This window comes from Anopheles marshallii, chromosome 2 (genome assembly GCF_943734725.1).
Source record: "Anopheles marshallii chromosome 2, idAnoMarsDA_429_01, whole genome shotgun sequence".
Taxonomy (NCBI): domain Eukaryota; kingdom Metazoa; phylum Arthropoda; class Insecta; order Diptera; family Culicidae; genus Anopheles; species Anopheles marshallii.
Window position 1 is genome coordinate 79655869 of NC_071326.1, and position 25386 is coordinate 79681254.

At 40.7% G+C, this 25386-nt stretch overlaps 4 protein-coding genes across 4 annotated transcripts; 2 read left to right on the forward strand and 2 right to left on the reverse strand.

The window, feature by feature from the left end:
• The first annotated feature begins 603 nt into the window (after positions 1-603).
• LOC128708962 (vanin-like protein 2) lies at positions 604-2943 on the forward strand. Its single transcript, XM_053803944.1, has 3 exons — positions 604-888; positions 1414-2594; positions 2676-2943. The coding sequence occupies exons 1-3, from the start codon at positions 604-606 to the stop codon at positions 2941-2943; spliced, it is 1734 nt and encodes a 577-aa protein (XP_053659919.1).
• A 915-nt stretch (positions 2944-3858) lies between these two features.
• On the forward strand, positions 3859-5871 carry LOC128707715 (probable ATP-dependent RNA helicase DDX52). The gene is made up of 4 exons (XM_053802674.1): positions 3859-3939; positions 3996-4765; positions 4868-5512; positions 5592-5871. Exons 1-4 carry the CDS (start codon positions 3859-3861, stop codon positions 5869-5871), a joined length of 1776 nt encoding a protein of 591 aa, XP_053658649.1.
• Positions 5872-7855: 1984 nt separating this feature from the next.
• Positions 7856-10462, reverse strand: LOC128718649 (uncharacterized). The gene is made up of 2 exons (XM_053812269.1): positions 10308-10462; positions 7856-10241 (listed from the first exon to the last, which is right to left on the reverse strand). The coding sequence occupies exons 1-2, from the start codon at positions 10460-10462 to the stop codon at positions 7856-7858; spliced, it is 2541 nt and encodes an 846-aa protein (XP_053668244.1).
• Positions 10463-21479: 11017 nt separating this feature from the next.
• LOC128718650 (uncharacterized) lies at positions 21480-23981 on the reverse strand. The gene is made up of 4 exons (XM_053812270.1): positions 23952-23981; positions 21969-23898; positions 21645-21904; positions 21480-21545 (listed from the first exon to the last, which is right to left on the reverse strand). Exons 1-4 carry the CDS (start codon positions 23979-23981, stop codon positions 21480-21482), a joined length of 2286 nt encoding a protein of 761 aa, XP_053668245.1.
• Positions 23982-25386: the final 1405 nt, after the last annotated feature.

Genomic DNA, 25386 nt, shown 5'->3' on the forward strand with positions numbered 1-25386 from the left:
GTATGTTACTCTTTTATCATTATCGCTTCGTAATTTGTCATTCAATGCATCATTGCCATTCGATTTGGAGCAAGACTTCGTATATTTTTGTTGGTATTGTTTGTCCACGAATTTCTGATAACATTGTCTCCGTAAAGTATGTTCTCGTGTACGCTTGCTTCGGCAAACCTAATTTTGAATTTTCGATCAAATGCATCTTATGTATTACTTCAACTCAATCATTTACGCAGCATGCACCACTACACCACCGCAAGTTCGCTATCAGTCACCCGGCCTAGTCACAGCACCGCTCACACACGAACCACGCCGCTATCGGATCGGAGAAGCATTGACTGGCAAAACAAAACAAAAAAGGCAAAGAAATAAAGCTCGAAGAACGCTCGGTGACGATAACGTGTGCCCCCCGAAGAAACTCCCTAGTAGCAATCAAGCGTACAAGTGTGCCTCAGTCTTGCATTAGCTCTGGACCGGAACAGGGCAAAACCACAGTCGGGGCGATTGTGATCCTCCGATCGGTCGACAACCCACCGTTTTGGACATCGCATCTGTACGTAGCACCGCTTAGAGGATCACCAATTCTTCCCACACAAACAAGTCGACGCTATGACGTTCAGCAAGAATCGCTGGTTGAAACTGGCCCAATTTGCAACGGTGTTACTCGCGGTGTCTCAGCTGTCCGGAACAGATGCTTCGTACGAATACGGTGACTATAGCCAGGAGGGAACTATCGAGGAAGTTGTCCAGTTCGCACGGTCTACGCCAGAAAGCAAAAGTTACGTAGTGTCGGTGGTAGAATTCCATCCCGAACCGATGACGATGCCCATCGCACTGCGGACCGATCTACATCTAGCAGAGTACGGTCGGCTAATACGATCACCGGAAGCGAAGGTACGTTGAATTATGAACTGATACGGCGCGCAGCACAATTTCAACCAACCATTCATAACGATCGCGTACAGTTTAGGATTTAATTGCGTTCTTATCTGCTGCTCTTAGCAGGCAAATGTCCGAACGTGACGAGTTGTGTGCCCATGAACCGAGTGTACATAAACTTAGATTTGCATTCTTTTATGACATGAAGTCTCTATTTGTCAATGAGCGGCTCCATACAGCTGGTGAACAATGACATCAATACACATCTTCTACAACAAGCAAAAGCGTAGTGTTATTGTCTTTCACTTAAAATGTACACTGATCTAAGCCTAAGCTGATGTGATCTGTCCTGTAGGGTCGTGGAAGGGTAATAAACAATCTCAGTTGTTAGCTCAGTGTTGCTCAGTTGTCACACACGCTCCGGGGAATGTTAAACCAAAGACTTACGCGATCGCAATTATTAGCAATAAGTTGTGGAATTTCATTGACAGTCACTAGTACCAGTTTTAAAAATTTCCGTTCAATTGCGTTCATTTTTAGCCCGCCGATATTATAGTGTTCCCGGAGCTAACGCTCAACACGCTCTCCGATACAGTGTTTGTGCCCGATCCGGCGCATCACATTGCACCGTGTGACGATCACGGTACCATTCTAGTCACCCTGTCCTGTCTCGCGCGGGAAGTACGCAAATATCTGGTGATCAACCTGTCGGAACAGTTTTACCTACAGCAGCAGGGCAGAACCGTCCTGTACAACACGGACGTCGTGTTCGATCGGAACGGTACGGTTATCGCACGGTACCGGAAGTACAACCTGTTCAAGGAGCCGGGAACGAGCGTAACACCGTTGCCGGAGTTGGTCAGCTTCGAGACTGATTTTGGTGTACATTTCGGGGTGTTCACCTGCTTCGACATTCTGTTTGCGCAGCCAACCCTAGAGCTCGTTAAGCACGGATTGCGAGACTTTGTGTTTCCCGCCTTTTGGACGTCGGAGCCGCCATTTCTCAGCTCGACACAGATCTTCGAAAGCTGGGCTTATGCGAACGATGCTAACCTGATCGTTGCCGGTACGAATTATGGTCCATCTGGCGCAACCGGGACCGGTGTGTTCAATGGTCGCAACGGAGCACTGTTGGCACACTACACGGGACAGGCTACACGTGCGCTGTACACCGTGACAGTGCCTAAGTCAGGAACGGGCACCATTGCTCGATATCACTCTCAGACGAGCGATGTGCTGGAGGTGCCAATAGCGGAACCGAGTGGACATCGCATACCGGGCGGTGAATACGAAAACGTTCGCTTGGGACGAGACTTTCTGGAGCAGTTCACCACAATCCAGCTGAACCCGAACTGGGAACAGGAAACGATCGGGCAGATCGTGTGCAGTGGAATGTTTTGCTGTGACTTTACCGTTAGCTTAACGTTGGATGCTGGGCGCGATCTAACTCACCACTATCGGTTCGCGGTGTACGATGGCGTACGTACCTTCCAGGGCTTTGCCGACGCACACGTATCAATATGTGGTGTAATTGCGTGCGCGAACCAAAGCATTGCGAGCTGTGGACTTATGTTGGAACACAATTCGGAGTATCTCCAGTTTAACTCTATCTCCATATCGGGACAATTTATCGCAAACGGTACGCTGGCGATGCCTAATACGCTCGACATGCGCATGTACTCGTACGATGCTAGTCACTACAGCTTTACGGCCGATGTCAAGTAAGTCATCAAAATAGTCTAGGAGTGTCATTTTTCTTATTGTAATATTCGTATTCAATCTACTCGTTCATGTGTCCACAGCTATTCCTCCAACAGCCAGATTGTGACGATGAACCTGACTACCCCGATCAGCGACATGCAAACGTTTGGTATCTATGCGTTCAACCACAAGGAGTTTGAATTCTTTAACCCGATTCAACTGCCCGGCGACGGCACTTCAATACCGGACCAAGATGATGATGGTGGTGCTACCACGGGTGCAAAACCCTCAGCAATTGCATTTCTGTTTCTGGGAGCTCTACTCACCACCTGGCACTTTATGACATTCAAGAAGATGGAGTATCTATAATACTATTGTGACTGGGTACCGAACCATTTTTCCATGCAACATCAAAGTTCCTGTACAGTATTTTCGGCCAAGCCCACGAACCCCAAGCACAATCAGCTTGATGATAACATGCTGTGCCATCGCATTCGTCAGTAATTAGTGTATTTACAGTTACAAGAAGCCAACTAAATGTATAGCAAGTACCAAAAACTCACACTATACTATCCTTATTCGAAGTGTTGTACGACAAGGATGTGAAGGGCACCTGGTTTTAGAAGAAAATTGTTGTGATAACTAACTACGCTGAAGGTGTAAGTGAATATCTAGAATAAGTACATCGATTATGGACCATCCCATTGTACGTCTGTGTTTCAATATGCAAGCACTATTGGCTGGATTTATTTGCCTAGCTACTTAAGTTATACAAATTTTGCAATGATGCATGTGCAAATAAAGTCAGCCATCACAAAAAGTTACAAAATATTTATCTGTGTGCTATACCACATCGTAACGAATTATTTCTACAATCTATTAATGGCCATAGCTTTGCATTGTTTTGAAATATTAAGGGTAAAATAAAAAAAAACAAATTGTACATAGCATGTGAAGAAAACTTACAACAAAGAATATTGTATAAATGGTTAAACCTAGCACAGGTTCTTCCAGGTAGAAATTTGAGAAAAGAAAATTACAACTATTTTTTCTCCCTGTTGTCGTTTGATTTTGAAATTTAATTATTTACCCGGTGAAAAATATACACCACTCCCCATTGCACAAAGACATCCCTACCCCTCACAAACTGTCAAGCTGACGTTCCGCCGCATGGTTCCATGGCGTGAGCTTTGAAACGCGTTCAAAACAGTGGTGAATTATTTGTCCTGCGCTGGTAAAGATAAAACGAATACTGGGAAAAAATTGAAATACTCCATTAATAACATGATTGCAAACGATTTGTTTCGTAAGCTTACGTGTGGTGCCAAGTTTACCAGCAAAAACAAACTGCCAACCAAGCGGAAGGTAAGTGGAATGTGTACATATTTCAGCTTACAAACCTAAACTGCATTACGTGTTAGCTCGAAAGTGCCGGTACAGGTGCGGTTGCAAAAATACAGGCACGTTTAAAGGACGAATCGGACGACGATGAGCATGATGTAAACCAGCGTGCTGGAAGCATATCTCTAGCAGAAAATGCAGCAAACCGTACGGAAATTAAAAGCGAAGCTTCATCATCCGACGAATCCGGGGACGAACAGCAGAAGCACCCGAAAAGGAAAGAGAAAAGCACGGGAAAGATGAAAGTAAACAACGTACACCGAATAAATCAGCTACGCAATGAGTTTAAAATCCACGTAAAGAAAAGCCGTCACAGTCCAGAAGTGCCTAATATCATAGAAACGTTTGATCAGCTTAGCACTGAATGCGGATTGTCGAACCGGCTAGTTTCAAATATATTGGCCTGCTATAGCAAACCAACGCCGGTGCAAATGCAAGCCATTCCCATACTGCTCAAAACGCACTCGTTGCATGCGCTTGCTCCTACGGGCTCTGGCAAAACGGCAGCTTTTCTCATTCCGATTCTGCATCATCTGAAAAAACCGATGAAGTGTGGCTTCCGCGCTCTTATCGTTTGTCCCACGCGCGAATTGGCCAAGCAAATTCAACGAGAAGCATTACGCTTGGGCGATGAAATGAACATACGCACACACGTTATTCAAACGGTAGATAATCCAAAGAAAAGTGATTATAGCTTCAATAGTGGCCGCAACTACGACATACTGGTGACGACACCGAATCGGATCTGTTACCTGCTTGCACAAAATCCACCAAAAATCGATCTAAGCAAGTGAGTAGCAATATTTGTTCCTATCCTTCTAGCAATTTTTTCAGCATTCCCACAACTGTAAACATTACGCCAAATTTGTTGTATTACGTTTTCCTCTCCCAGCATTCAATGGATAGTGATCGATGAGGCGGACAAACTGTTCGAGGATTCTAAAAACTCGTTTCGTGATCAGCTCGATACGGTGCTCACTGCATGCAACAACCCAACCAAAACGATGGCCCTCTTTAGCGCGACTCAAACACGGGAGGTAAATTTGTGGGTTGCCAAAAATGTTCCCAATCGCATCCGCTTTTCCGTTGGCCTTATGAACGGTGCGGTCGAACTGGTCGAGCAAAAGCTTCTCTTCACCGGTAGTGAATCAGGCAAATTACTTGCGTTTCGTGAGATAGTAGCACAAGGTCTCCATCCACCGGTGCTAGTGTTCGTACAGAGCAAGGATCGCGCTCAGCAGCTGTTCACGGAACTGATCTACGATGGGCTGAACGTGGATGTGATACACTCCGATCGTACGCAGCGCGAACGGGACAATGTGGTCCGCGCTTTTCGCGAGGGAAAAACTTGGATTCTTATCTGCACGGAGCTCATGAGTCGCGGTATTGATTTCAAAGGTGTCAATTTAGTGGTTAACTACGACTTTCCCCCCTCGACTATCTCATACGTGCATCGCATCGGGCGGACGGGTCGCGCTGGTCGAGCGGGAAAAGCCGTTACCTTTTTCACTAAAGACGACACTGTCAATCTAAAGAGGTACAGTAAAACGATCGTTTTATTGCTTTCTTTTTTATGGCTTATCGTTTGATAACTTATTTTATAATTACATTTGTAGCATTGCACATCTAATAAAATCAGCTGGCGGTGAAGTGCCTGATTATATGCTGCAACTACACGGCAGCAGTAAGCGGGCCCGGGATAATTTAACACGGAAAGCACCGAAACGAGCTGCCATTCGAACGCTTCCTACGTTCGAATATCAGCAGCTACAACGCAAGAAGCGTTTTGTTTCCAAAAGCAAAGGCAAAACCAAACCAACAAGCTGTTCAAAGGTGAAAATTAACGAAGCCGTTAAGAAACCCACACGTTCAAAGAATCCTGAGCGCAAGAAATAAAAAATAGTTGAATTTTTTGTTGGAAAAGTGTCCTATCTACCAACTACGGGTACATTACAACGCAGAAGGGAAAGAAAGAACATTACATTGGATCTACGGTAAAGTCTTGGCAAGGATTGAATTTCCGGATGAAGCAGGAACGCATCGAAGATTAAGTAGGAACGACGCCGATCTACACACGGCAGGATGGATACGCTACGTGGTCGAAAGACAACCTATACAATCGGAAAACAAATTGCAATTACGAATATATGTTAAAGTCGTCTAGTTTTTGGCTTCATTGATTTGAGACAAAACTTCAAGAGCTTTATGTTTTTAAAAGCTGTCAAAAACTTTATTTTCAAAATATGACCGTTGCATCACCGTAAACAACAGTCACTACCATTTATCCGATTTCCAATATCCAATATCCGATTACGTGGTAAAATAAGTCTCACAAGCCAGAAATGGCACGCATGACCTAGTAGGTCGTTACGCCAAGAAGAGAGATCATTCAACTTATGAAATTTATTATCTTTCAACAGATAATTGATGATGTTTTCATACATTACAGCCAAAGTTTTTCTAAAATCGAATATCCCCAGAGGGAAAATACAAAAGTCCTTAAGCACCAGATAGTACGCGAATTGTATAACTTCGGGGACTGTACTAATTTTGGCCGTGTATACATTTCACATATGTAGCGTAAATAATTAATTTTGTAACAGCTGGGTTGATAATTGTTTGGCCTAAGATAGTAAAAGACAATTCAGACAAGTAAAAGACAATCCCATCCGGACCGGGGGTAGGGTCGCAGGACTGACTATCCAGCTACAGGTAAATAAAGTCAAAGAAAAGCCAGAAATGGCAGGCCTAGACCTCTTGAGGTTGTTCTGCCGTTATATAATAAGAATAATAATAATATAAGGTTCGGACAGAAACACTTAGCTATTTGCTTCAGATTCTTTCTGAAGTAAAATACTTACATTTTGGTTAGAATTGAACAACAAAACTACTAAAAGTTAAGTGAATTTTTTCGCCTTTCCGGAACTATCAGCTGACGGAAAATTGTTTGACAAATACAGGTCTCTGCTTGTGTTAACGAATACATACTCTTAGCGTTGCATTGTATCTTACCTTTAGTTAAAAGTTTATTTCGCGACAACACAAAAGGAAATCATTAATCGTATTTTTCGTTTTTGACAATTCGTAACAGATAATTCGGGCCTACAATCATTTCGAGTAACAAATTTTACTCGTAAGGTTTCCGGACACATTGGTGTAGTAACAGGCTACCTTCCTTTTATCGAACAGATTTCTTTCTCTCTGTTTTCCCTGAGCGAACTGTTGAAGAAATCCAAAACAGCAAAATTGCACCTGATTTCATTAAAAACAACTGCAATCAACACTGCAATTGTAGTATTTTTTTCAATGTTTCGAAACAAAGGTTACAACCAGAGCAAATATAGGTAGCCTTGTATTACCAACGAAACCTAACTCTTCCTTCAACAGATCGGGGGAGAAGCAAATAATAATTTGAGACGAATATGAATAGTACACCTATGCGCTTAATTTTATTGAAGTATAAATATTCTTATGTTCAACGATTTTAAAATATTCTTAGTTTGTCTAACAGTATTTAAACTTCCAGATGATATTCTATTTTGCACTTGGATGAATGGTGGAACATTTGGCTGAAGAAACAAAATGATAAGTAATACAAAAACAAAGAAAATCTTTTAAAAATCATTCTTCACAATTCTCACACTTGCTACCCTAAACTTACCTTAGAACATCCAATATGGTATCAAAACAATTTCACAGAGTGTTTGTTCGTGACATGTTTCTGGATCATTTCCCAACCATTGATCCCATAATCACAGTATATGCTTTATATCATAAACATGTTATGCGAAATAATGTGGTCTATCATGTTCTTGGCAACATTAGCTAATCTCAATAAGCAGAATACTTGTGCACCGTTTGGGGCATAAATGTTGGATAATTATTTCTTGAAGCTGTTCAGCGCTTTATCCAAAATATTATTCTCTGTGGTTGAGAGGGTGTCACCTGGCAGTCTCTTAACACGAAGGCCGCTAGAATTCGAATGTTGACTTCTTTCTTCTATATCACTAGCACCAAAAGGAGCAGCAACTTCAAGTGGTTTGATATCGATGCTATTCAGAGGGTTGGTTTCGCATTGATCCATGCCGTCTGTAAGATTTTCCTGCTTTATAAAACTGACTTCTGGTTGCAATAAACGCTGCCCCTGTACGATGGCTTGCAACGGCGTCCTGATGTGTGTCTGGCACTCCTCAGATAGCGTAGGTTCTACTTCCTGCTTGACATTTTTTGGCAAACTTACATGTGCATTATCCCAGACTGGTTCTAATTTTACCATCCCGTATGGCAGTTCAATTTCTTCGTCCTGCAGGTTGAAGTTGACCAAGCTAAATTTCGTATATCCTACTTCAATGGAACTAGTTTTTGGATGATCTTCCTTGAAGTGCCGCATTATATTGACGAAAAGAACTTGCACAAAATTGCACTTGTTGCACATATACGCGTACAAGTGGTTCTCCTCAAAGGTGTATGTGTGCCACAACTGCATGGAAGGATTCGTACAAACTGAATGATGCGTCACTCTGTCGAAAGGCATTCGTGCAAATGTTGGACATAACATACATTTGTAACGGTATTCACCAGTGTGTTTCGATATGTGATCCAACCACTTCTCTTGCGATTCTCTCAAAACAAGGTCACAAAAATGGCACCGAAATACGATTATCTCGTGGTCCCCATACCGCGATACTGCTGTTATGCCACTAATTCCAAATGGATCCGCTCTTATAAGCTCGGCCTGCTCGGGGGCTATGCGACTAACGTACACAGCCTTTTTTGGATGTTTGTACACATAGTGTTGCACAATTAGTTCTCCATTGTAGGAACACAAACAACATTTCTCCATGTAATCGCTGCGGCAATGTACTTTTGGATCGTTGTTAGGCGGCGTATTTCGATTCAATATCGTATTCGCATCTCCAACAGAATCTATTTCAAATATCTGCACATTATTCTGTAATGCACGAAGATCGGTTGAGTGATTTTCGCTAGAGCGCTTTTTCTTTGCAAGCGGTGGACTTGGGGAACGTATTGTTCTTTTGGTTGATGTAGTTTTTGGTATTGCCGCTTTTTGTTCCTTCTGTTTCTTTTCGGTTGTTACATTATTTATCACATTTTTGATTCCATTACGATGATGGCTACTATTCATTGATGGTACATTGTTTTGTGGTTTGGAGACTGATTTACGTGCAATTGATTTTGTTTTTTTTGGGATAGTGGTCGTTTCTGTAGTTTGTTTTTTCAACTCCACTGGTTTTGATTCTCTGCGTTGACTAATTTTATTATGCACTGGTACGGTTTGTTTAGCCGCACCTAGATTTTCCAAATAATGCGTTGAGTCGATTGATTTGCTTCGAGTGCGTTGTGCAATTTCTCTCGTATCAGTACGTTGCAAAATTATTTGTACTGTTTTGGTTATTCCAAATTGCGCAAATAATTGCGTATTGTGATCTTCAATCGAAACACTTTTCCTCCTGCCTAATTTTGGTAGAATTTCTTTAGTGTATGAGATTAAGTCCTGAAGCTCGCGATGATTTTCTTTATTTTTTTGGTTAGATTTAGATGTTTGGTTTGGTGGCACTATTTGTTCAGTAGCCTGATCATCAGTATCATTATTCGTTTCACAATCTTTTGCAGAACATTCACTTACACCCTGCTGAGGGGTAGTTTTATTAACTGCTTCCGATAATACACGTGCATCGTTTCTGTTATCTGCATGACGTTTGTCGCCAGTGATATGATTGTTATTGCACGGTGGACTATTCCTTGAGGTTGATTCCAAGTAACCACTTTGTACTGATACCGGGTTAGCCTCTGCGATTCGGGTATCTGTTGCGGCTTTCTGCATGCTTTGTTTACGTCCATCTTCTAGAAGTTTCTGCAACATCCTTTTATGTTCACCATACGTGGCAGATTGTGGTGGTGGAGGAGCAAACACTTCATGTCTGCGTTTAAATAAATCGCTTTCAGATGTTTTGGCAACATTATTTGATGTACTGCAAGGACTGCAATTCTCTGGTTTGCTAATTTTTCTTCTGGGATATTTCAATGCAAGTCTTTGTTCGGTATCCACAGCGAGCTCATTTACAGGTGCTCTTGATGGGACAAATCCTGTTGAACCCAAATCAATGAAATCTTGAAGTGTTGTCGACCCGACAGTTCCATTAGAAATATCATGAGCGTTATTTTCTATCACCCATTTATAGAGAGTCTTTAACAAGCTCTTCAACATTATTTCTTTAATCGTTTCTAAGTTTGCTGTTTTAACCCTAGAGTAATAGGAAGAAAAATAAATTATTGCAAAAGTTCAAGACTGCGTACTATGTTCGTCACACCTTTTGTTTTCAATCATCTTTTGATTTATCTGTTGTAATATTTCTTCATTTTTTACACGAAATTTGGCATCCCTTATTAGCTTTAATCGATCTATTGCAAATAGTAAAAATTGTTCCACCTCCTGCCTCAAGCGTTTATTATAGGTATCGTCCATTTCATCTGAAAATAAACATCGAAACATGTTATTTATAAAAAAGTTTACAATATTATAACGATAATAACGAAAAATAGCATAACATACTTCGTTTGATAAGTGATTAGCTTCACTAGTATAAATTAATGCTCTTTACTTCTGAGAAATGGGGCACATCATACTCTAAGTTAGAAAGCTTAAGCTTTAACCCTGTATCTGCCAAATAATCCAGGGACCGAGCTGTACCATTCTGTACAGATTCGTAAAGGACATAGCATTTTGACATAAAGAATGACACAAGGGAACATTTTCGCGGAATTACAATTTGAGAAAAATTAATCAAAATTCAAAATTTATTTTTAATTTCAATTCATTTGAAATAATATATTAAAATAATCCTTTTTCAGTTGTTTTCGTTAAAAAAATTGTTTACATTTTTCGCACACGGGTAACATGGCCTAACCTGGCTCAGACCAGCTAGCAAAATTCTTTGTCATGACATTTGTCGAGCTTGGGTTAGCTACTTTCATTGGGAAAATTTGCCGACGGTACCAAACTACCGTTGGCCTCAAAAACCCTCTGATTATCGTATGCGTGATAAAGTTTGCACCACCGTACAAATAAGGATTCCGTTTAACCTGTGCATTAAATACCTTGGTTTTATTTGCATGCACATAACCTGCAGTTTTTTAGATAGCCTTGTAATTTTGTATTTTGCCTTTTGGTGCAAACTGCAGCGTTGTTGTTAATGCTCATGATTGTATGAAACAAAAGATAGTCATTAAAACTCCCCGTGACGAGTAAGGGCAACTCATTCGTTAATACGTTTCAACCCACTAGCTCTTACTGACTAGGTTTACTGACATTTCTAATGCTAAGGCAAAACGCGGTGAACAACAGTGCACAAAATCTTTTCTCAATATCATCTATCACCTAAATTTCATTATTAAAGTTTTCCAAACTTTATCATTTCATTTCGGCAATTCCGTTGTGGCGTGTTTCAATATTCGTACTACAACATTTAAAGTTCATTTGAAGGATCCTCTCTCGCGTAGTGTGATGACAATACCCTAGTAGCAACCAAATCTGAAACATCCGTAAGCGATCTGGATCACATGGAATCATATTCATGACCTGATATACATAGTAGCTTTTTATAAAGCAGCCTATATAAACTATCATAGTACGACCTGATATACATACTATTTTGAGTGTAGCTCACGATTGGCGCTAGCAACTCTCAAGGATATAAACGAGAGATTTTCAATAAACGAAAAATTTATCATCTAACTTTGCTAAAACGACCCGTGTTCGATGGGCGTATTTCCGGTATATAGCAGCTCCCCGACAGCTGATTGGGACCTGATGCTTTGGTGTTACTCGAGTTTTCGCATATTCCGATTTCCTTTAGCCATATCGTTTATTTTTCATATTGAAGAGTTGAAAAATTATATGTACAAGGGGTCAGGCACTACTTTGTATTGAAACCAAGTTATCTGTAAAGGTGTGTTTTATAAACTAAGAGGAATTCACTTATGCTATGATATTTTCAATCGAAAACACTTGTAACCTTTCCGTTCGTTCTACTAATGGCGTTTCTGAGATGGTAGATTGGCCGGAATCATACTCTAAGCCAGTTTTTTTTGTATGCGTTTTGACGTTTCCAGGCTTATCCGCTTACAGTTCGCCATACAAATGGCCAAGTTAAGCCAAGGAACGAAGGATTAGATTGGTTTCCCAATGAAAGTACCCAAGTACCCAAAACCGTACCCAAGCAGTCAAAACAAAGAATATTGCTAGCTGGTCTGAGCCAGGTTTAGGCCTTGTTTCCCGTGTGCGAAAAATGTAAATGATTTTTTTTAACGAAAGCAACTGAAAGAGGATGATTTTAATAATGAGAATTATATATTACTTCAAATGAATTGAAATTAAAATTAAATTCCTACACTTTTATCGATTTTTCTCAAATTTTAGTTTCACAAAAATGATGCCTTGTGTCATTCTTTATGTCAAAATGCTATGTCCTTTCTCTGTTCAAATCTGTTCAAAATGATACTGCCCGGTACCTGGATTATTTGGTAGATACAGTATAAAGGCTTTTGTTAAGCTTTTTAACTTAGCGTATGATGTGCCCCAATGGCCGGAATCACACTCTAAGTCAGTTTTTTTTTTGTATGCGTTTTGACGTTTCCGGGCTTATCAGCTTACAGTTCCTCATACAAATGGCAAGCCAAGTTAAGCCTAAAAGAATGATTTGATTGTTTTCCTAATGAAAGCAGCTAAAGGTAGCCGGACACGCTAGCTACCAATAGCCAGCTACATTTGACAGCCAGCGATTTTCCTTTGTTCTTCAACGGGGTTCATTGACGTAGCTAACGTTTTCGGGCCTTCTACCAAGGTCTGTGTAATAGAGAGGTCGATGCATACAGTACAAAATGACATAATAGCGTGGGAACTTTTTTTACATTTGGCTATGAAACTGTTTACGTCTTTCATTTCCTAGCTGTTGTTTTTTGTGTATTATTTTAGCATACACCATTCAACCATCCTAAAACGAGTTCAACTAAAACCATGTTGGATAAGATTACGTGCCGGACAGTATCAACCGATGGTTCGCCAACAACTGCGCAATCACTTTCGAGCTTTTTGGGTGCGTGGAATGTAATCATCAAGTATACAGTAGTTTCAGTGTACTGAGCTGAAAATCTCTGCATCCTTCTGCACGATTTCGTACGACGTCATCATTGTATTTACCGGTACCTTAAAGTCGAAGATCTCTGGGAAGTCCGACTTGGATCCGGAACTTCAAAAATCGATTTCAAAATGCCGGACATGACATTTGCTTTGCATCGACCTCTATATTACACAGATCTTGCCTTCTGCGGTCGCTGCCGCTGTGGCTGTCAATCGTCGGTCAAGCGACATGTCGGTGTGTTTATGTCGTGAAAGTTGATGGATCTGATGACGTCTTCAATAATAATGAATTCTTCATTTTAACAAACTATTAACACTTAGTTACACAAGTTGTAATTACTATTTACTCTCGATTTTTTGTCTATTAAATTTTGATGAAAACATTCTTGTTTAGACGAACTCAGTTATCTGATGTGTATACAAGTTTCCGCAATACGCGATTATTTTAATATGTTATATTTTGTTTCATCTAGCGACTTTACAATTATAAATACAATTAACGGGGAAATTCTTTACATGTAATTTCTTGCAATGTTCAAAGGTAAACAGTACTCTGCGCTAACCAAGTGTATTATTTACGAAATTACTTCCACGCAATAATTTCCCATATAACACTTGCAAGAATTGGATGGTAAACTGTAGTGTGGCCTTGAACTGCATCGGCAGCGTTTGTGTGTATACTGTGTTTAACAAATAACATGCATTCAAAAATACTCGCCGTGATGCTTCTGTTAAATCATAACAATTGGAAAAATCATAATAATGTTCGGTTTCAAAACGCCGGTTTCAACGGTGGAAATTCAACTCGTTAACCCGACTAGTATAACTTTTGCGGTCGCTGAGCTGTCAGCTGCGTCGCTGGCTCGTATTCCGCATATCTGGGATACAAGCCGACGACGAAAGAACAATGGAAAGCTGTAGACGTCAAATGTAAAGCTACCCGTAGACGTGACATATTTATCTGCCGAGATGTTTGACGTCTACAAATTTCTTTTGTTCTTTCTGCAATGGCGACCAGCATGACCTTGGATAAACAGCTCACGTTTGGGAGGGCTTCTGTGGTAGCGCAGATGTTGCTGTCAATCGCTGCAGTTGTACATGCCAAATAAGGGTTTGTTGTGTTTATGATTGTGATCAATATTCTTCAAGTTGTGGCTTGTGTTTGTTGTGCCGTTCTGTTTTTGTGAAAATTTTTGAACTAAAATGGCATTCAATGCAACTGTTCATGCTGCAGCGGCAGAAGCTGCAAGATTAGTGCAATTATTAATAGAAGAGGAGGAGGAGGAAGAGGAGCAGAATGCAGAACGGCGCTGCTGGATGACGGACCTTTTTCTGGAAAGGGATCTTGTGTGGAGCCGGCTGTTCCAGGCTATTGATTGAGAAGGGCCGAACAACCGCTATAACGATTTCTTCCAACTAAATCGCGAGGAGTTTAACCATGTTTTATCTTTGGCCGAGCCGAAAATTGTCAAAGAGGATACAACAATGCGCAAAGCAATATCCCCTAAGCAACGGATCGCTATCGCGCTTCGGTTTTTGGCTACAGGCGATTCATATGAATCCCTGGCTATCATATTCAGAGTAAGTTATAAGTTATAAATGATAGTAAAAAAATAAATCATTATCAGTTTCGGAATAATAACGGCGAAAATTCAAATCCGCGAAATATCTTCTCATCGAACATGAATCAACTCCTTAACACTACAGGTATAACTTTTGCGATTGCCGATCTGTCACCAACATCCCAGCAGATATCCCACATATTTGGGTTACGAGCCGCCGACGAGAGAACAATGGAAGACGGTAGACGTCAAACATCTCGGCAGATAAATATGTCACGTCTACGGCTGGCTTAACTGGCTACCTGTAGCTAGCGTGTCCGGCTACCTTAACCCATAATCTACAAATGTCAAAACAAAGAAATTTGCTAGCTGGTCTGAACCAGGTTAGGCCATTTTCCCATGTGTGAAAAATATAAACAACATTTTTTCCCATGTGTGAAAAATATAAACAAAATTTTTTTTCGTGTGTGAAAAATATAAACAAAAAACAAAAAGATTATTCTAATATTCGGGTTGAGACACTTTAAAAATCAGGCACAGCAGTGCTCCGATTTTTTATAGTAGAACTAATACTAGGGACCTACGTCGCTAGTTAATAGCTTTCTTTTACTGTTCCGCGAACGACATGTAAACGCCGACAAATTCTGCACGTAGCTCGCTCTAATATATATTCTTATATATATATTCTTATATATACTCTTCTTCTTTATCGGCACAACAACCTCAAGAGGTCTAGGTCTGCCATTTCTGTCCTACTGTGACTTTACCCGTAGCTGGATAGCCAGGGGGATTGGACCGGTCCGTTCGTATGAAAACCGGCACCGGCGTGTGCAAAAATGAAGTCTAGTAAGTCAGAAATGACAGGCATAACCTAGAAGGTCGTCACGCCAAGAAGAGATAATGTGGGCTACGGGGAAATAAATGTGTGCAGTTCGATGTGTGTGCTACGAGGAGAAGAATTTATGACGTTTAATTTCATTCATGATTTTTTTTAAAGATAAAAAGAAATAAAAGAGAAATAAAAAAAAGATGACAGAACGACCGTACGAATACGAAGAATTATACCCGTGCATCTGTACCGAGCGGACTTCCAAGGTACGCTGGCCAACGTACCTGTCATTTTGGTGTCTCACAAATCGTGGGAAGCTCCCAACGTACCTGGTAGCGTACCCAGCTCCATGGTAAACGGCAGGTAAGTTGGCTAACGTACATGTGAAGACCGCTAGGTGTAGATGCACGGTACCACGTCAAACTTTTTCAACTAGACGTGTCACTTGCGGTTTGAACAAAGCCTGTAAAGCAGTTGCCTTATTCAATTTTGGTAATGGCTATTACACATTTAAGAATAACGCTGTGAAATTTTACTTATGCATAAAAGAATAGCTATAAAACACAAAGCATGTGGCAAAAAGAATTTTAGCCTAGCAACGAAATATCTCAGACAAATTGTACAAATGTCCTGTGCATATTGCATAACTATGTAGGGGGGGGGGGGGGGGGGGGGGGTGGAGTGGGGGGAGGGGGTGGAGTTGCATTCCAATTTCTCCAGGTTTTAACGGCGCTCGTCCAGGAAGGTTTAAACGGCGCTCGTCGGTCCCATTTCTAGGATACTTTATGCACTTTTCCTACTAAACAGTTTTTTCCGGGACTGCGGGGCCCTAGGCGGCCGCCTACTCCGCCCACCGTTAGATCCGCCACTGCGACTGACTCTCAGGCTATGGCAAAAAAAAGCTGCTCAGAAGCCAGAAATGGCTGGCCTAGACCACTTGGAGGTTGTTGTGCCGAAAAAAAAAATAACCCTATTATCCGACAATGGGCGCCCCACATATTTGTTGTATCAGCCATTCAGCAAAAGCATATATTGCAATGCTAGCTTTGGCACATTATAGGAAATAACATGTAACAAATAAGTACATTTATTGGAAGTGGAAGTTTTGCAATTAAATATACAGTCAAGTGTTCTTTGAAACGCGGCTCGGTGTTGTATTGGTAGCGGCACCGGTCTTCACACGACAGGACCGGTCCAAAATCCCATCCAGACCATACCTCCGTACGCAGGACTGACTATCCAGTTACGAGTAAATAATGTCAACGAAAGCCAGAAATGGCAGGTTACACCTCTTGAGGTTGTTGTGTCAATGAAGAATTATTTGAAACGAGGCTCTGGATTTTTACAGCCAAACTACACATACAGTTTGACAGCAGGAGTCGCTATAATCTTTGGTTCCCACACAACCCAATCGTGTCTGGACAAACCGAGTCAAACGGCTTGATATCATCCGTTGAATGACTTTGACGTTGAGTTTCTTGATTTTTTTATACATTGATTTCATTATACATTGGTACTCCAAATTAGTCTAAGTTTGGTGCAATCAACTCTTCAAACATTTATTAATTCATCATTCGTAACATTGTTTTGATCTGAGCCTGACGCTGTTCAAACTACACGTAACAAACCGCGTCAAATCGCATCAGACAGATTTTTGTATGGGATTGACAACAGGCGCAGACTGCGCCATAATCTGTCGACTTGTCAAACTGTGTGTGTAGTTTGGCTGTTACAAGGAAAAATCAGCTCGAACGGTTTACGCAATCGAATGTAAGCATTATTGTTTCAACTGTATAAAAATTCTTGTTGCAGAAGCAAAAAAGTTAGCTTGCACAGGTTTGGTTGTTAGACAGGTAGAGCGAGAAAGCAAGATCATGTTAACCGATAGGACCTTTCTCTTCACTCACACAACAACACAACGCGATGCTCGAACAGCCGATCGAACCCACACAACCGTCGTTCCCACTTGGCTCTTTCTACACAGCACGCTATGATCCCACACACACTATCAAAAACAATACATTGGGCGGCCATTTTGTTGGGACAATATGGCGAAACTGCAATGTACCTTACAAGCATGCCTTCGCGTTCTCCCTAACTGGCGTATCATATGTGACAGAGCGAGAAAGGATACTGGTTTAGCTAGTAGGATATTATTTGTTTCGCTTTTCAAACAGTTTTTCAGGTGCTTAACCAGCACTTGAATGTTTTACGAGCACACCCGTTTCTGCTATCCTTTGCACTCAATAGCAACATGTTTCATATTATTCTCCATGTAGCAAACGTATACACATAAGTAGACTGCGCACGATTTCCAATAGCAAAGATAACTAGAACTGATGTTCTGTTATAACTTATAAAATAAGATCACCGTGCGTGTCTCGTTTAACACTTGTTCGTGGTCCGTTTTTCTATGGCAAAATCAAACTAACAGTATTGTAAGTGATATATACGATCCGACTCGGTACACCTGATGCGTCATTACAAAGGTGCACCAACATCAGGTAGCACATACAAAAACCACTTTGTTTATCACTGAACTCAACACTGTCTTTCGTTTCCCAACGGGTAAGCGGAGTGGAAAGTAATATTTTATACTTACGAAGAAAAAAACGAATCAATCTTTTCCACACAACAACACATTCCACGGCTTATAAAATCAGATCCTTCTTTCTGAACGATGCAGCCTCGAATGATACTGGATCTTTTGACAGTTCGCCCATGGAAGGTTGGTCCATGCATTCTGTTTGACAGTTGTGCGTATTATTGATTTCAAAGTTTTGTTGTTGTGTTCACTGGTGGCAATAGTTGGGATGGAAAAAATCCTTTTCAACAATTGCGCTAATTTAGCACCTCCAGTAGTTTACTCGGTAAGTAACTCGATAATAAAGTAAGTAATGCAATGCATATATACAAACCCATTTTTAATTCTGCATTCTACTTTCTAACTTACCTACTTTTCTACCGAAAAATAATAATGCACGATTGCAGATCACGAATGATCTAGGTTTAAACAACGATTGAACCGTGCTTTACATACGCTTGTCTGACGATGCAATTATGGTTTATGCATGTAGCCAAAAGCACGGCAAACGAAGATCACCATATGATGTACAATCAAGTAAGAAGTAGATCCATCATCGTAGCGCTGTAATATGGATATTTTGCTTAAGTTCAATTACCATTGACACACTTTGGTTGGATTCGGTACATCACGACTGCACAACACGCTAGATCTGAGTTTACTTTAAGACTGCAACGTACCGTCAACACGTAGGATTGACTGGGCTGATCATGGTCTAGAACCGAAGACACATAAGCTGCTTGAAAAAACAACAACAGTCAGCTACACTGTACAGTTTGTTTTTTTTTTTTGTTTCCATAAGCACGGTCTGGCAGAAACCAAATCTTCTTGCTTACAAAACCAAACGAAAACCGGATTCCTTTTTCCATTTGTTTGTGTTTTTTATTGAAATAGAAACATAAATAAAATAAATAAATGTAAACCATTTTCTGCCAACACCCGCAAATTGCTCATAATTGGCCATGTTCTTTGGCATGACACAATTTTAGCACAGAAGCAACTACACTCCATGAGAAATGCGTGATGCAAATTTTATAGAAACAAATAACAAAAGCATTTTTGCAACGATTCTAAGGAAGATAAAAAATTCCCCACGTCGAAACTACGACTTCGATTACGATCGAAAGAACAAAAAGCTTCCTCGATATCATGCCGAACATGTGCAAATAAGCTAACTGAGCAAATAGGAGATAAGGTAATCCGAGTAGGCTCGGTGGTGTAGATAGTAGCGGCTGTAGATTGTTCTGGCCTGAGAGAGAAAGAGCATCGTCAGCAATCTGCCGCTTGACAAAACCGATTTGTACAGCACGGCGTTCTTTGAATGTAGCCGTTCTTCGAGGTCGCGACGGAAGCCGAACTAATTTTCTTAGCACCTGCGAAAATGCGATGTCCCCTCAGTAAATGCTGCGATTTGTTTCGTATCGAGTACGGAATTTTGGATTGCATTTGCACGGAGTGTAGCGTATTGTAGTGTGCTCCACAGTGCCGTGTAACAAGTTACTATTTTCAGCCTTAGAATGTGTGTTCGAATGCCGTGGATTCATGCTGTTAATAAGTATACACACATTCTTTAACGGATGCGCCAGAGTCTACGTCGCAACACCAGTGAACGCATATCTCATCCCGTACGGCCCGCTTAGCTATGCGTGATTCGTGTTTGTACGGGAACGATCCAGCGGAACAATACGACTCACGGCGCCATCTGGTGTACACTAGTGGCAAAGCTAGTAGCTCACGCATGTGATGCGAATAGCCTAATACAGTGGTCTCCAGAAGCTTGCACCTTATCTCACTTAAGGGGGACCTCTAATACAGAGGGGGGAGGGGCGGGGGGTTTTCTGTGGTCAGACGCAATAGACTTTATGCAGCTACCGAACCTATATCACCCATGGTACATAGTTTTAACACATTTTACTGTGGGATAGATTTTAACACACTGTCATCGTATCATGGTTGTTGTTGTTTATTGTTTTTATAGAGACTTTGAGCTGGGCAGCTTCATTCGCCTCTATCGGATCATGGTGAAACTTTGCGTTATATTAGTATGTCAGTCTTCACGCTGATTTGCACAAATAAACAAATTAGCTCATTAACACCCCGATGCGCTTTAGTTACCTTCATTCTTATTTTCTTCTGTAGATTTAAATTGTGCTTAGTTTCTTGTTTAGGGCCTGAGCACAGTTCTACCGCATGCGAATTACACTCATGCGATGCGCAAACATAGTCACAGTTCTTGTAATGTAATCGTGCGACATGTCAATATGTTTAATAGAAATCCAATCAGGTTTTCTTATTTCGAATGCAAACTGCCTAATTTACAATATTAGGTATCACCCAAGTTCATGCCATGCCCACCAGATATAGTAAGCTTTTGTCTAATTACTTCTCAAAGTTCTTGTGTACAGACAGTCCCCGATATTCGCTATTATAGCGGACCGCTATAACCCGGGAAAAATTCACGTATCTCAAAATTCTGCGTAAGTCGAATCCGGGAGTGAAACCTTTTATACTTCAAAGTTAGATACTTGACATCCTTCTCTGCACTTAGTTTATTCCGCAAACCAAGCTACTTTTGATAGAATTCATTAACAATAAACTAAAAACAAATGTTTTATATGACAAAGGAAACTATTTCAGACCAAATATTAACCTTTTTTCTTAGATTTTGTGCTATAAACTAACTCAGCTTTCAAATAACCAAAAACCGCGTATCTCGGGGACTGCCTGAACATTCATTTTGCATGTATTTTGTGAGACCCCATTTTGAATGACACGGTAATATAAAACTTTTTTTATATTGCCGCATGACAGCAGGCCGTCATTAATTCAAATTCCACACAGCATGCGGCAAAATCGCGCACGGCAGAGCTGTGACAAGGCCCTTTTACTAGAAGCTCGGTAGCATGAGAATTGTATCGAATCCTATCGGACAGATAAGATCGTACGACCATGTTGGTTGTCTGAACCATGCCAGTTCAAACATAGCTTTGCCACATGCTTTTCTATGACATTTGACGTTAATGACAGCCGCTGCGAATTTACTGTACGGCAATATCTATCAAATCTTATACAAGTTTGACAAAGGCGTGCAGCGAATTCGAATGCGACAGAAATGTAACTTACCCGTACAGAAATCATTGGTAAGGTTATATTATCAATGGGACCTGACTCCTCGGTTAACACATTCAAATCGATGTCAAAATCGTGCAAGACGGTTTAAATAGACAACAATTCGGGTGATACTGCGCTGCACCAAAGGAGAAGAAAACAACGAATCGACACGAATACGAATATTACAACTAAGCGCTTAATTTTATTTATACATTAGTTGCTTTAAGTTAAAACAGAGATTATAAAGCCCTAGCTTGCCTAACAATTAAGAAAACGTTCCGGCGATATTCTGTCTTGCACTCGGATGAATGATGGAACATTTGGCTGTGGACACAAAATGAGAAGTAATACAAGAAAGAAGAAATTATTTTAAAAGTAGTACTTCATAATTCTACCTCCCACAGTTTACTCCCCTGGACTTACCTTAGAACATCGAATATGGTAGCACAACAATTTGTCAGAGTGTTTGTCCGCGACATGCTTCTTGATCATATTCAAATCATTTATCCCATAATCACAATATATGCATTGCAGCATAAACATGTTGTGCGAACTAATGTGGCCTATCATCTTCTTTGCTGACATTAGTTGATCACAAACGTGGCATGCAATGTACGTATCGCCATGCGTTTTTATGTGATTCCGATACTGTTCCAGATCGTTGAATTTTCTTAAAGCACAATCTGCAATCGAAAACAAACAAACACATTAATTGCCGTGTGGTGGAACCAATACTTATCAACTTACTTGCACATTTCAACATCTTCACGTTGCTTTTCAGTTCATTCATAATGATGTCTCTATCCATAGAGTTGTAATCCTTCTGTCGACCCGGAATGCATAAGATTTTGGCATCGGCATCGTGTTCGATGTGGTAATTCCGTTGATGAACTCTCACACTGTTGGGATCCCGGCTCCGGTAACAACAACGATCACATTGATAGGCAGAGTACTTGTGAACCGTTTCAACGTGTTTCTGCAAATTGTATACGCTTAATGAAGCATAGCCACAGTAGCAACATTCCAACCATGAGCTGTCACGTGCTATCGGATGCGGGACGGTCGGTTTTTGATGACTTTTGAAATGTGAGCCTATTGTTTGTGATGCTTCTGTGTAAAACCCACAGTTATGCGCAATGCATTTGTATGGCGCTGTTAAAAAGAGAACTGTTAGTTTACTCCTATCTATTAGCCTTTTGTTGGCATCACTTTCAATCCAGGGCTGCAGAGCTACCATTGATGACGATACAGCGCGCTGATCATTTTGTAGACACACAACTGTAGAGCTCGCTGTATGTTTAGAACCAGCATTGTTTGTACTATACTTGAGTTGATTGCTGTATTTTTGTATAGAGGATGAGTTATACACTGGGATGTTATTTCTTGCCGCTATATCCGATACATTGTTCTCCGCTGTTGAAAGGATGTCACCAAGTAGTCTTTTAACACGAACGTTGCAAGAATATTGGCTTCTTTCTTGAGGTTCCATTGGGTTGTTGTTTCTTGAAGCTTTATCCGATACATTGTTCTCCGTTATTGAGAAGATATTCCCAGGTAGTCGTTTACCACGAACGTTGCTAGAATATTGGCTTCTTTCTAGAGGCTTTATTGTTACAAAGCACCCACTAATATCACGCCCTTTTTTCGCGATACTTTTCAAGGGGTTTGTTTCACCTTTATCGATGCGGTCAGTTAGAATTTCTTGTTTTATAAAAATTACTTCTGGTTGTAGCAAACCCTGTTTCTGCACGATAGTTCGCAACGGTGCCGCGCTGTGTGTCTGGCAATCCTCAGATAGCGTAAGTTCCACTTCTTGTTCATCTTGCGTACTTACATTTGTGTCATCCAAGATCGGTTCTAATTTCACCATCCCGTATGGCAGTTCAATTTCTTCGTCCTGCAGGTTGAAGTTGACCAAGCTAAATTTCGTGTATCCTGCCTTAATTGAACCAGTCTCTGGATGATCCTCTCGGAGGTGTCGCGTCATATTGACAAAAAGAACTTGCACAAAATTGCACTTATTGCACATGTACGCGTACAAGTGGTTCTCCTCAAAGGTGTATGTGTGCCACAACTGCATGGAAGGATTCGTGCACTCTGAATGATGCGTCACTCTGTCGAAAGATAGGCGCGCGAATGTTGGACATAACATACATTTGTAACGGTATTCACCAGTGTGTTTCGATATGTGATCCAACCATAATTCATGCGATTCGCTCAAACGAAGGTCACAAAAATGGCATCGAAATACGATTATCTCTTGGTCACCGTACCTGGATACTGCTTTTCGCCCACTAATTCCAAATGGATCCGCTCTTATAAGCTCGGCCTGCTCGGGGGCTATGCGACTAACGTACACAGCTTTTTTTGGATGATTGTACACATAGTGTCGCACCATTTGTTCTCCATTGTAGGAGCACAGACAACATTTCTCCATGTAGTCACTGCGGCAATGTACCTTTGGATCATTGTTAAGTGGTGGATTTTGGTTCAATGCCACATTTGATGATAGAATTGTTGAGTCATCTTGGTCAGAATCCTCACCGGAGTTTCGTACTCCTTTCTCTACTGCACGGATATTGGTTGAATCATTTATACTAGAACGCGTTCTCTTTGCTGGAGGTGGACTTGAGGGGCATCGTGTTCTTTTTACTGAGACCGTTTTCGGTGTTGCCACCTGTTGTCCCTTTACGGTTGTTTCATTATTTATCACATTTTTGATTCCATTACGATGTTGGCTACTACCGATTGATTGTACATTGTTTTGTGGTTTGGAAAATGATTTACGTGCAATTTGTTTTGTGGACGTTTCTGTTTTCTGTTTCTCCATCTCCTTTGATATTGATTCTCTACGTTGATTAATTTTATTGTGCACTGGTTCGGTTTGGTGAGATGCTTTAAGATTTTCCAAATATTTCGTTGAGTCGATTGATTTGCTTCGAGTACGATGACTAATCAGAGCTTGCGCAACTTCAGTACGGTCCAAAACTATTTTTACTGTTTTGGTTATTCCAAATTGTTTCAACAATTGTTTATGGCGATCTTCTTCAATCGAGACACTTTTTCTTCTGCTTAATTTTGGGAACACTGCAGCAGTGCTATTTTCCTCAATTGAAATAATCTTTTTTCTGCTTAATTTTGGTAAAATTTCTGTAGTGTATAAAAGTAAATCATGCAGCTCGCGATGATTTACTTTGTTTTTCGGTTTGGCTGGTTTTGATTTTTCAACAGTTTCAACGGCTTGATCATTAGTATCATTATTCATTTCATCACCTTTCGTAGAACCTTCCTTATCACTCTGTTGTTGAGGGGTTTTGTTTGCTGTTTCCAATAGTTCACACACATCATTTCTGCTATCCGTTGGAAGTTTCTCTTCAGCGTTATGGTTGATATTGGACAAATTTTGCGGACTGTTTAATGAAGTTGTTTCCTTGCAAGCATGTACTGCTATCGGATCAGTTTTCGGTAAGTCTTTATCGAATGATTTATCATTATTCTTCTCATTGCTTCGGATATCTGTTGCGATGCTTAGCATGTTTTGTTTTTTCGCTTCTTCTTGAAGCTGCAACATCCTCCTATGTTCACCATATGTGGCTGGCTGTGATTGTGGAGCGAACATTTCATGTCTGCGTTTAAACAAGCTATTAGATGATTCTCCAACACTATTTGAAATATTACAAGCACTAGATCTCTCTGGTGCGCAAATTTTTCTCCTGGGATATTTTAACGCAAGTCTTTGCTCGGTGTCCACAGCAACCTGATCTGTAGGTGGAATGCAATTCTCACCTAAACTAACATTTCCTGCTGGTTCTAAATTCGACGAACTTTGAAGTGTGCTCGCATTGTGATTTTCCAACACCAATTTGGAAAAGGTCTTTCGACATGCCATTTGTATCAACTTTCTGCATTCTTGTAACGTACTTGTCCTGTTTAAATGGATTAAAATTGTTATTTAAAATGTTAGATCATATTGTCACGTTTCATTTTCAGACCTCTGGTTGATACGCATAAAATCGTTTAGCTGTTTTAGTTTTTCCTCAAGGGTTTTGCTAAAAGCTTCATCTTTAACTAGCTTTAACTGAAGCATTGCTCTTTGAAGCCATTCTTCCACATCCTGCCGCAAGTGTGCATCAGCTACATCATCCATTTCATCTGAAAATAGACA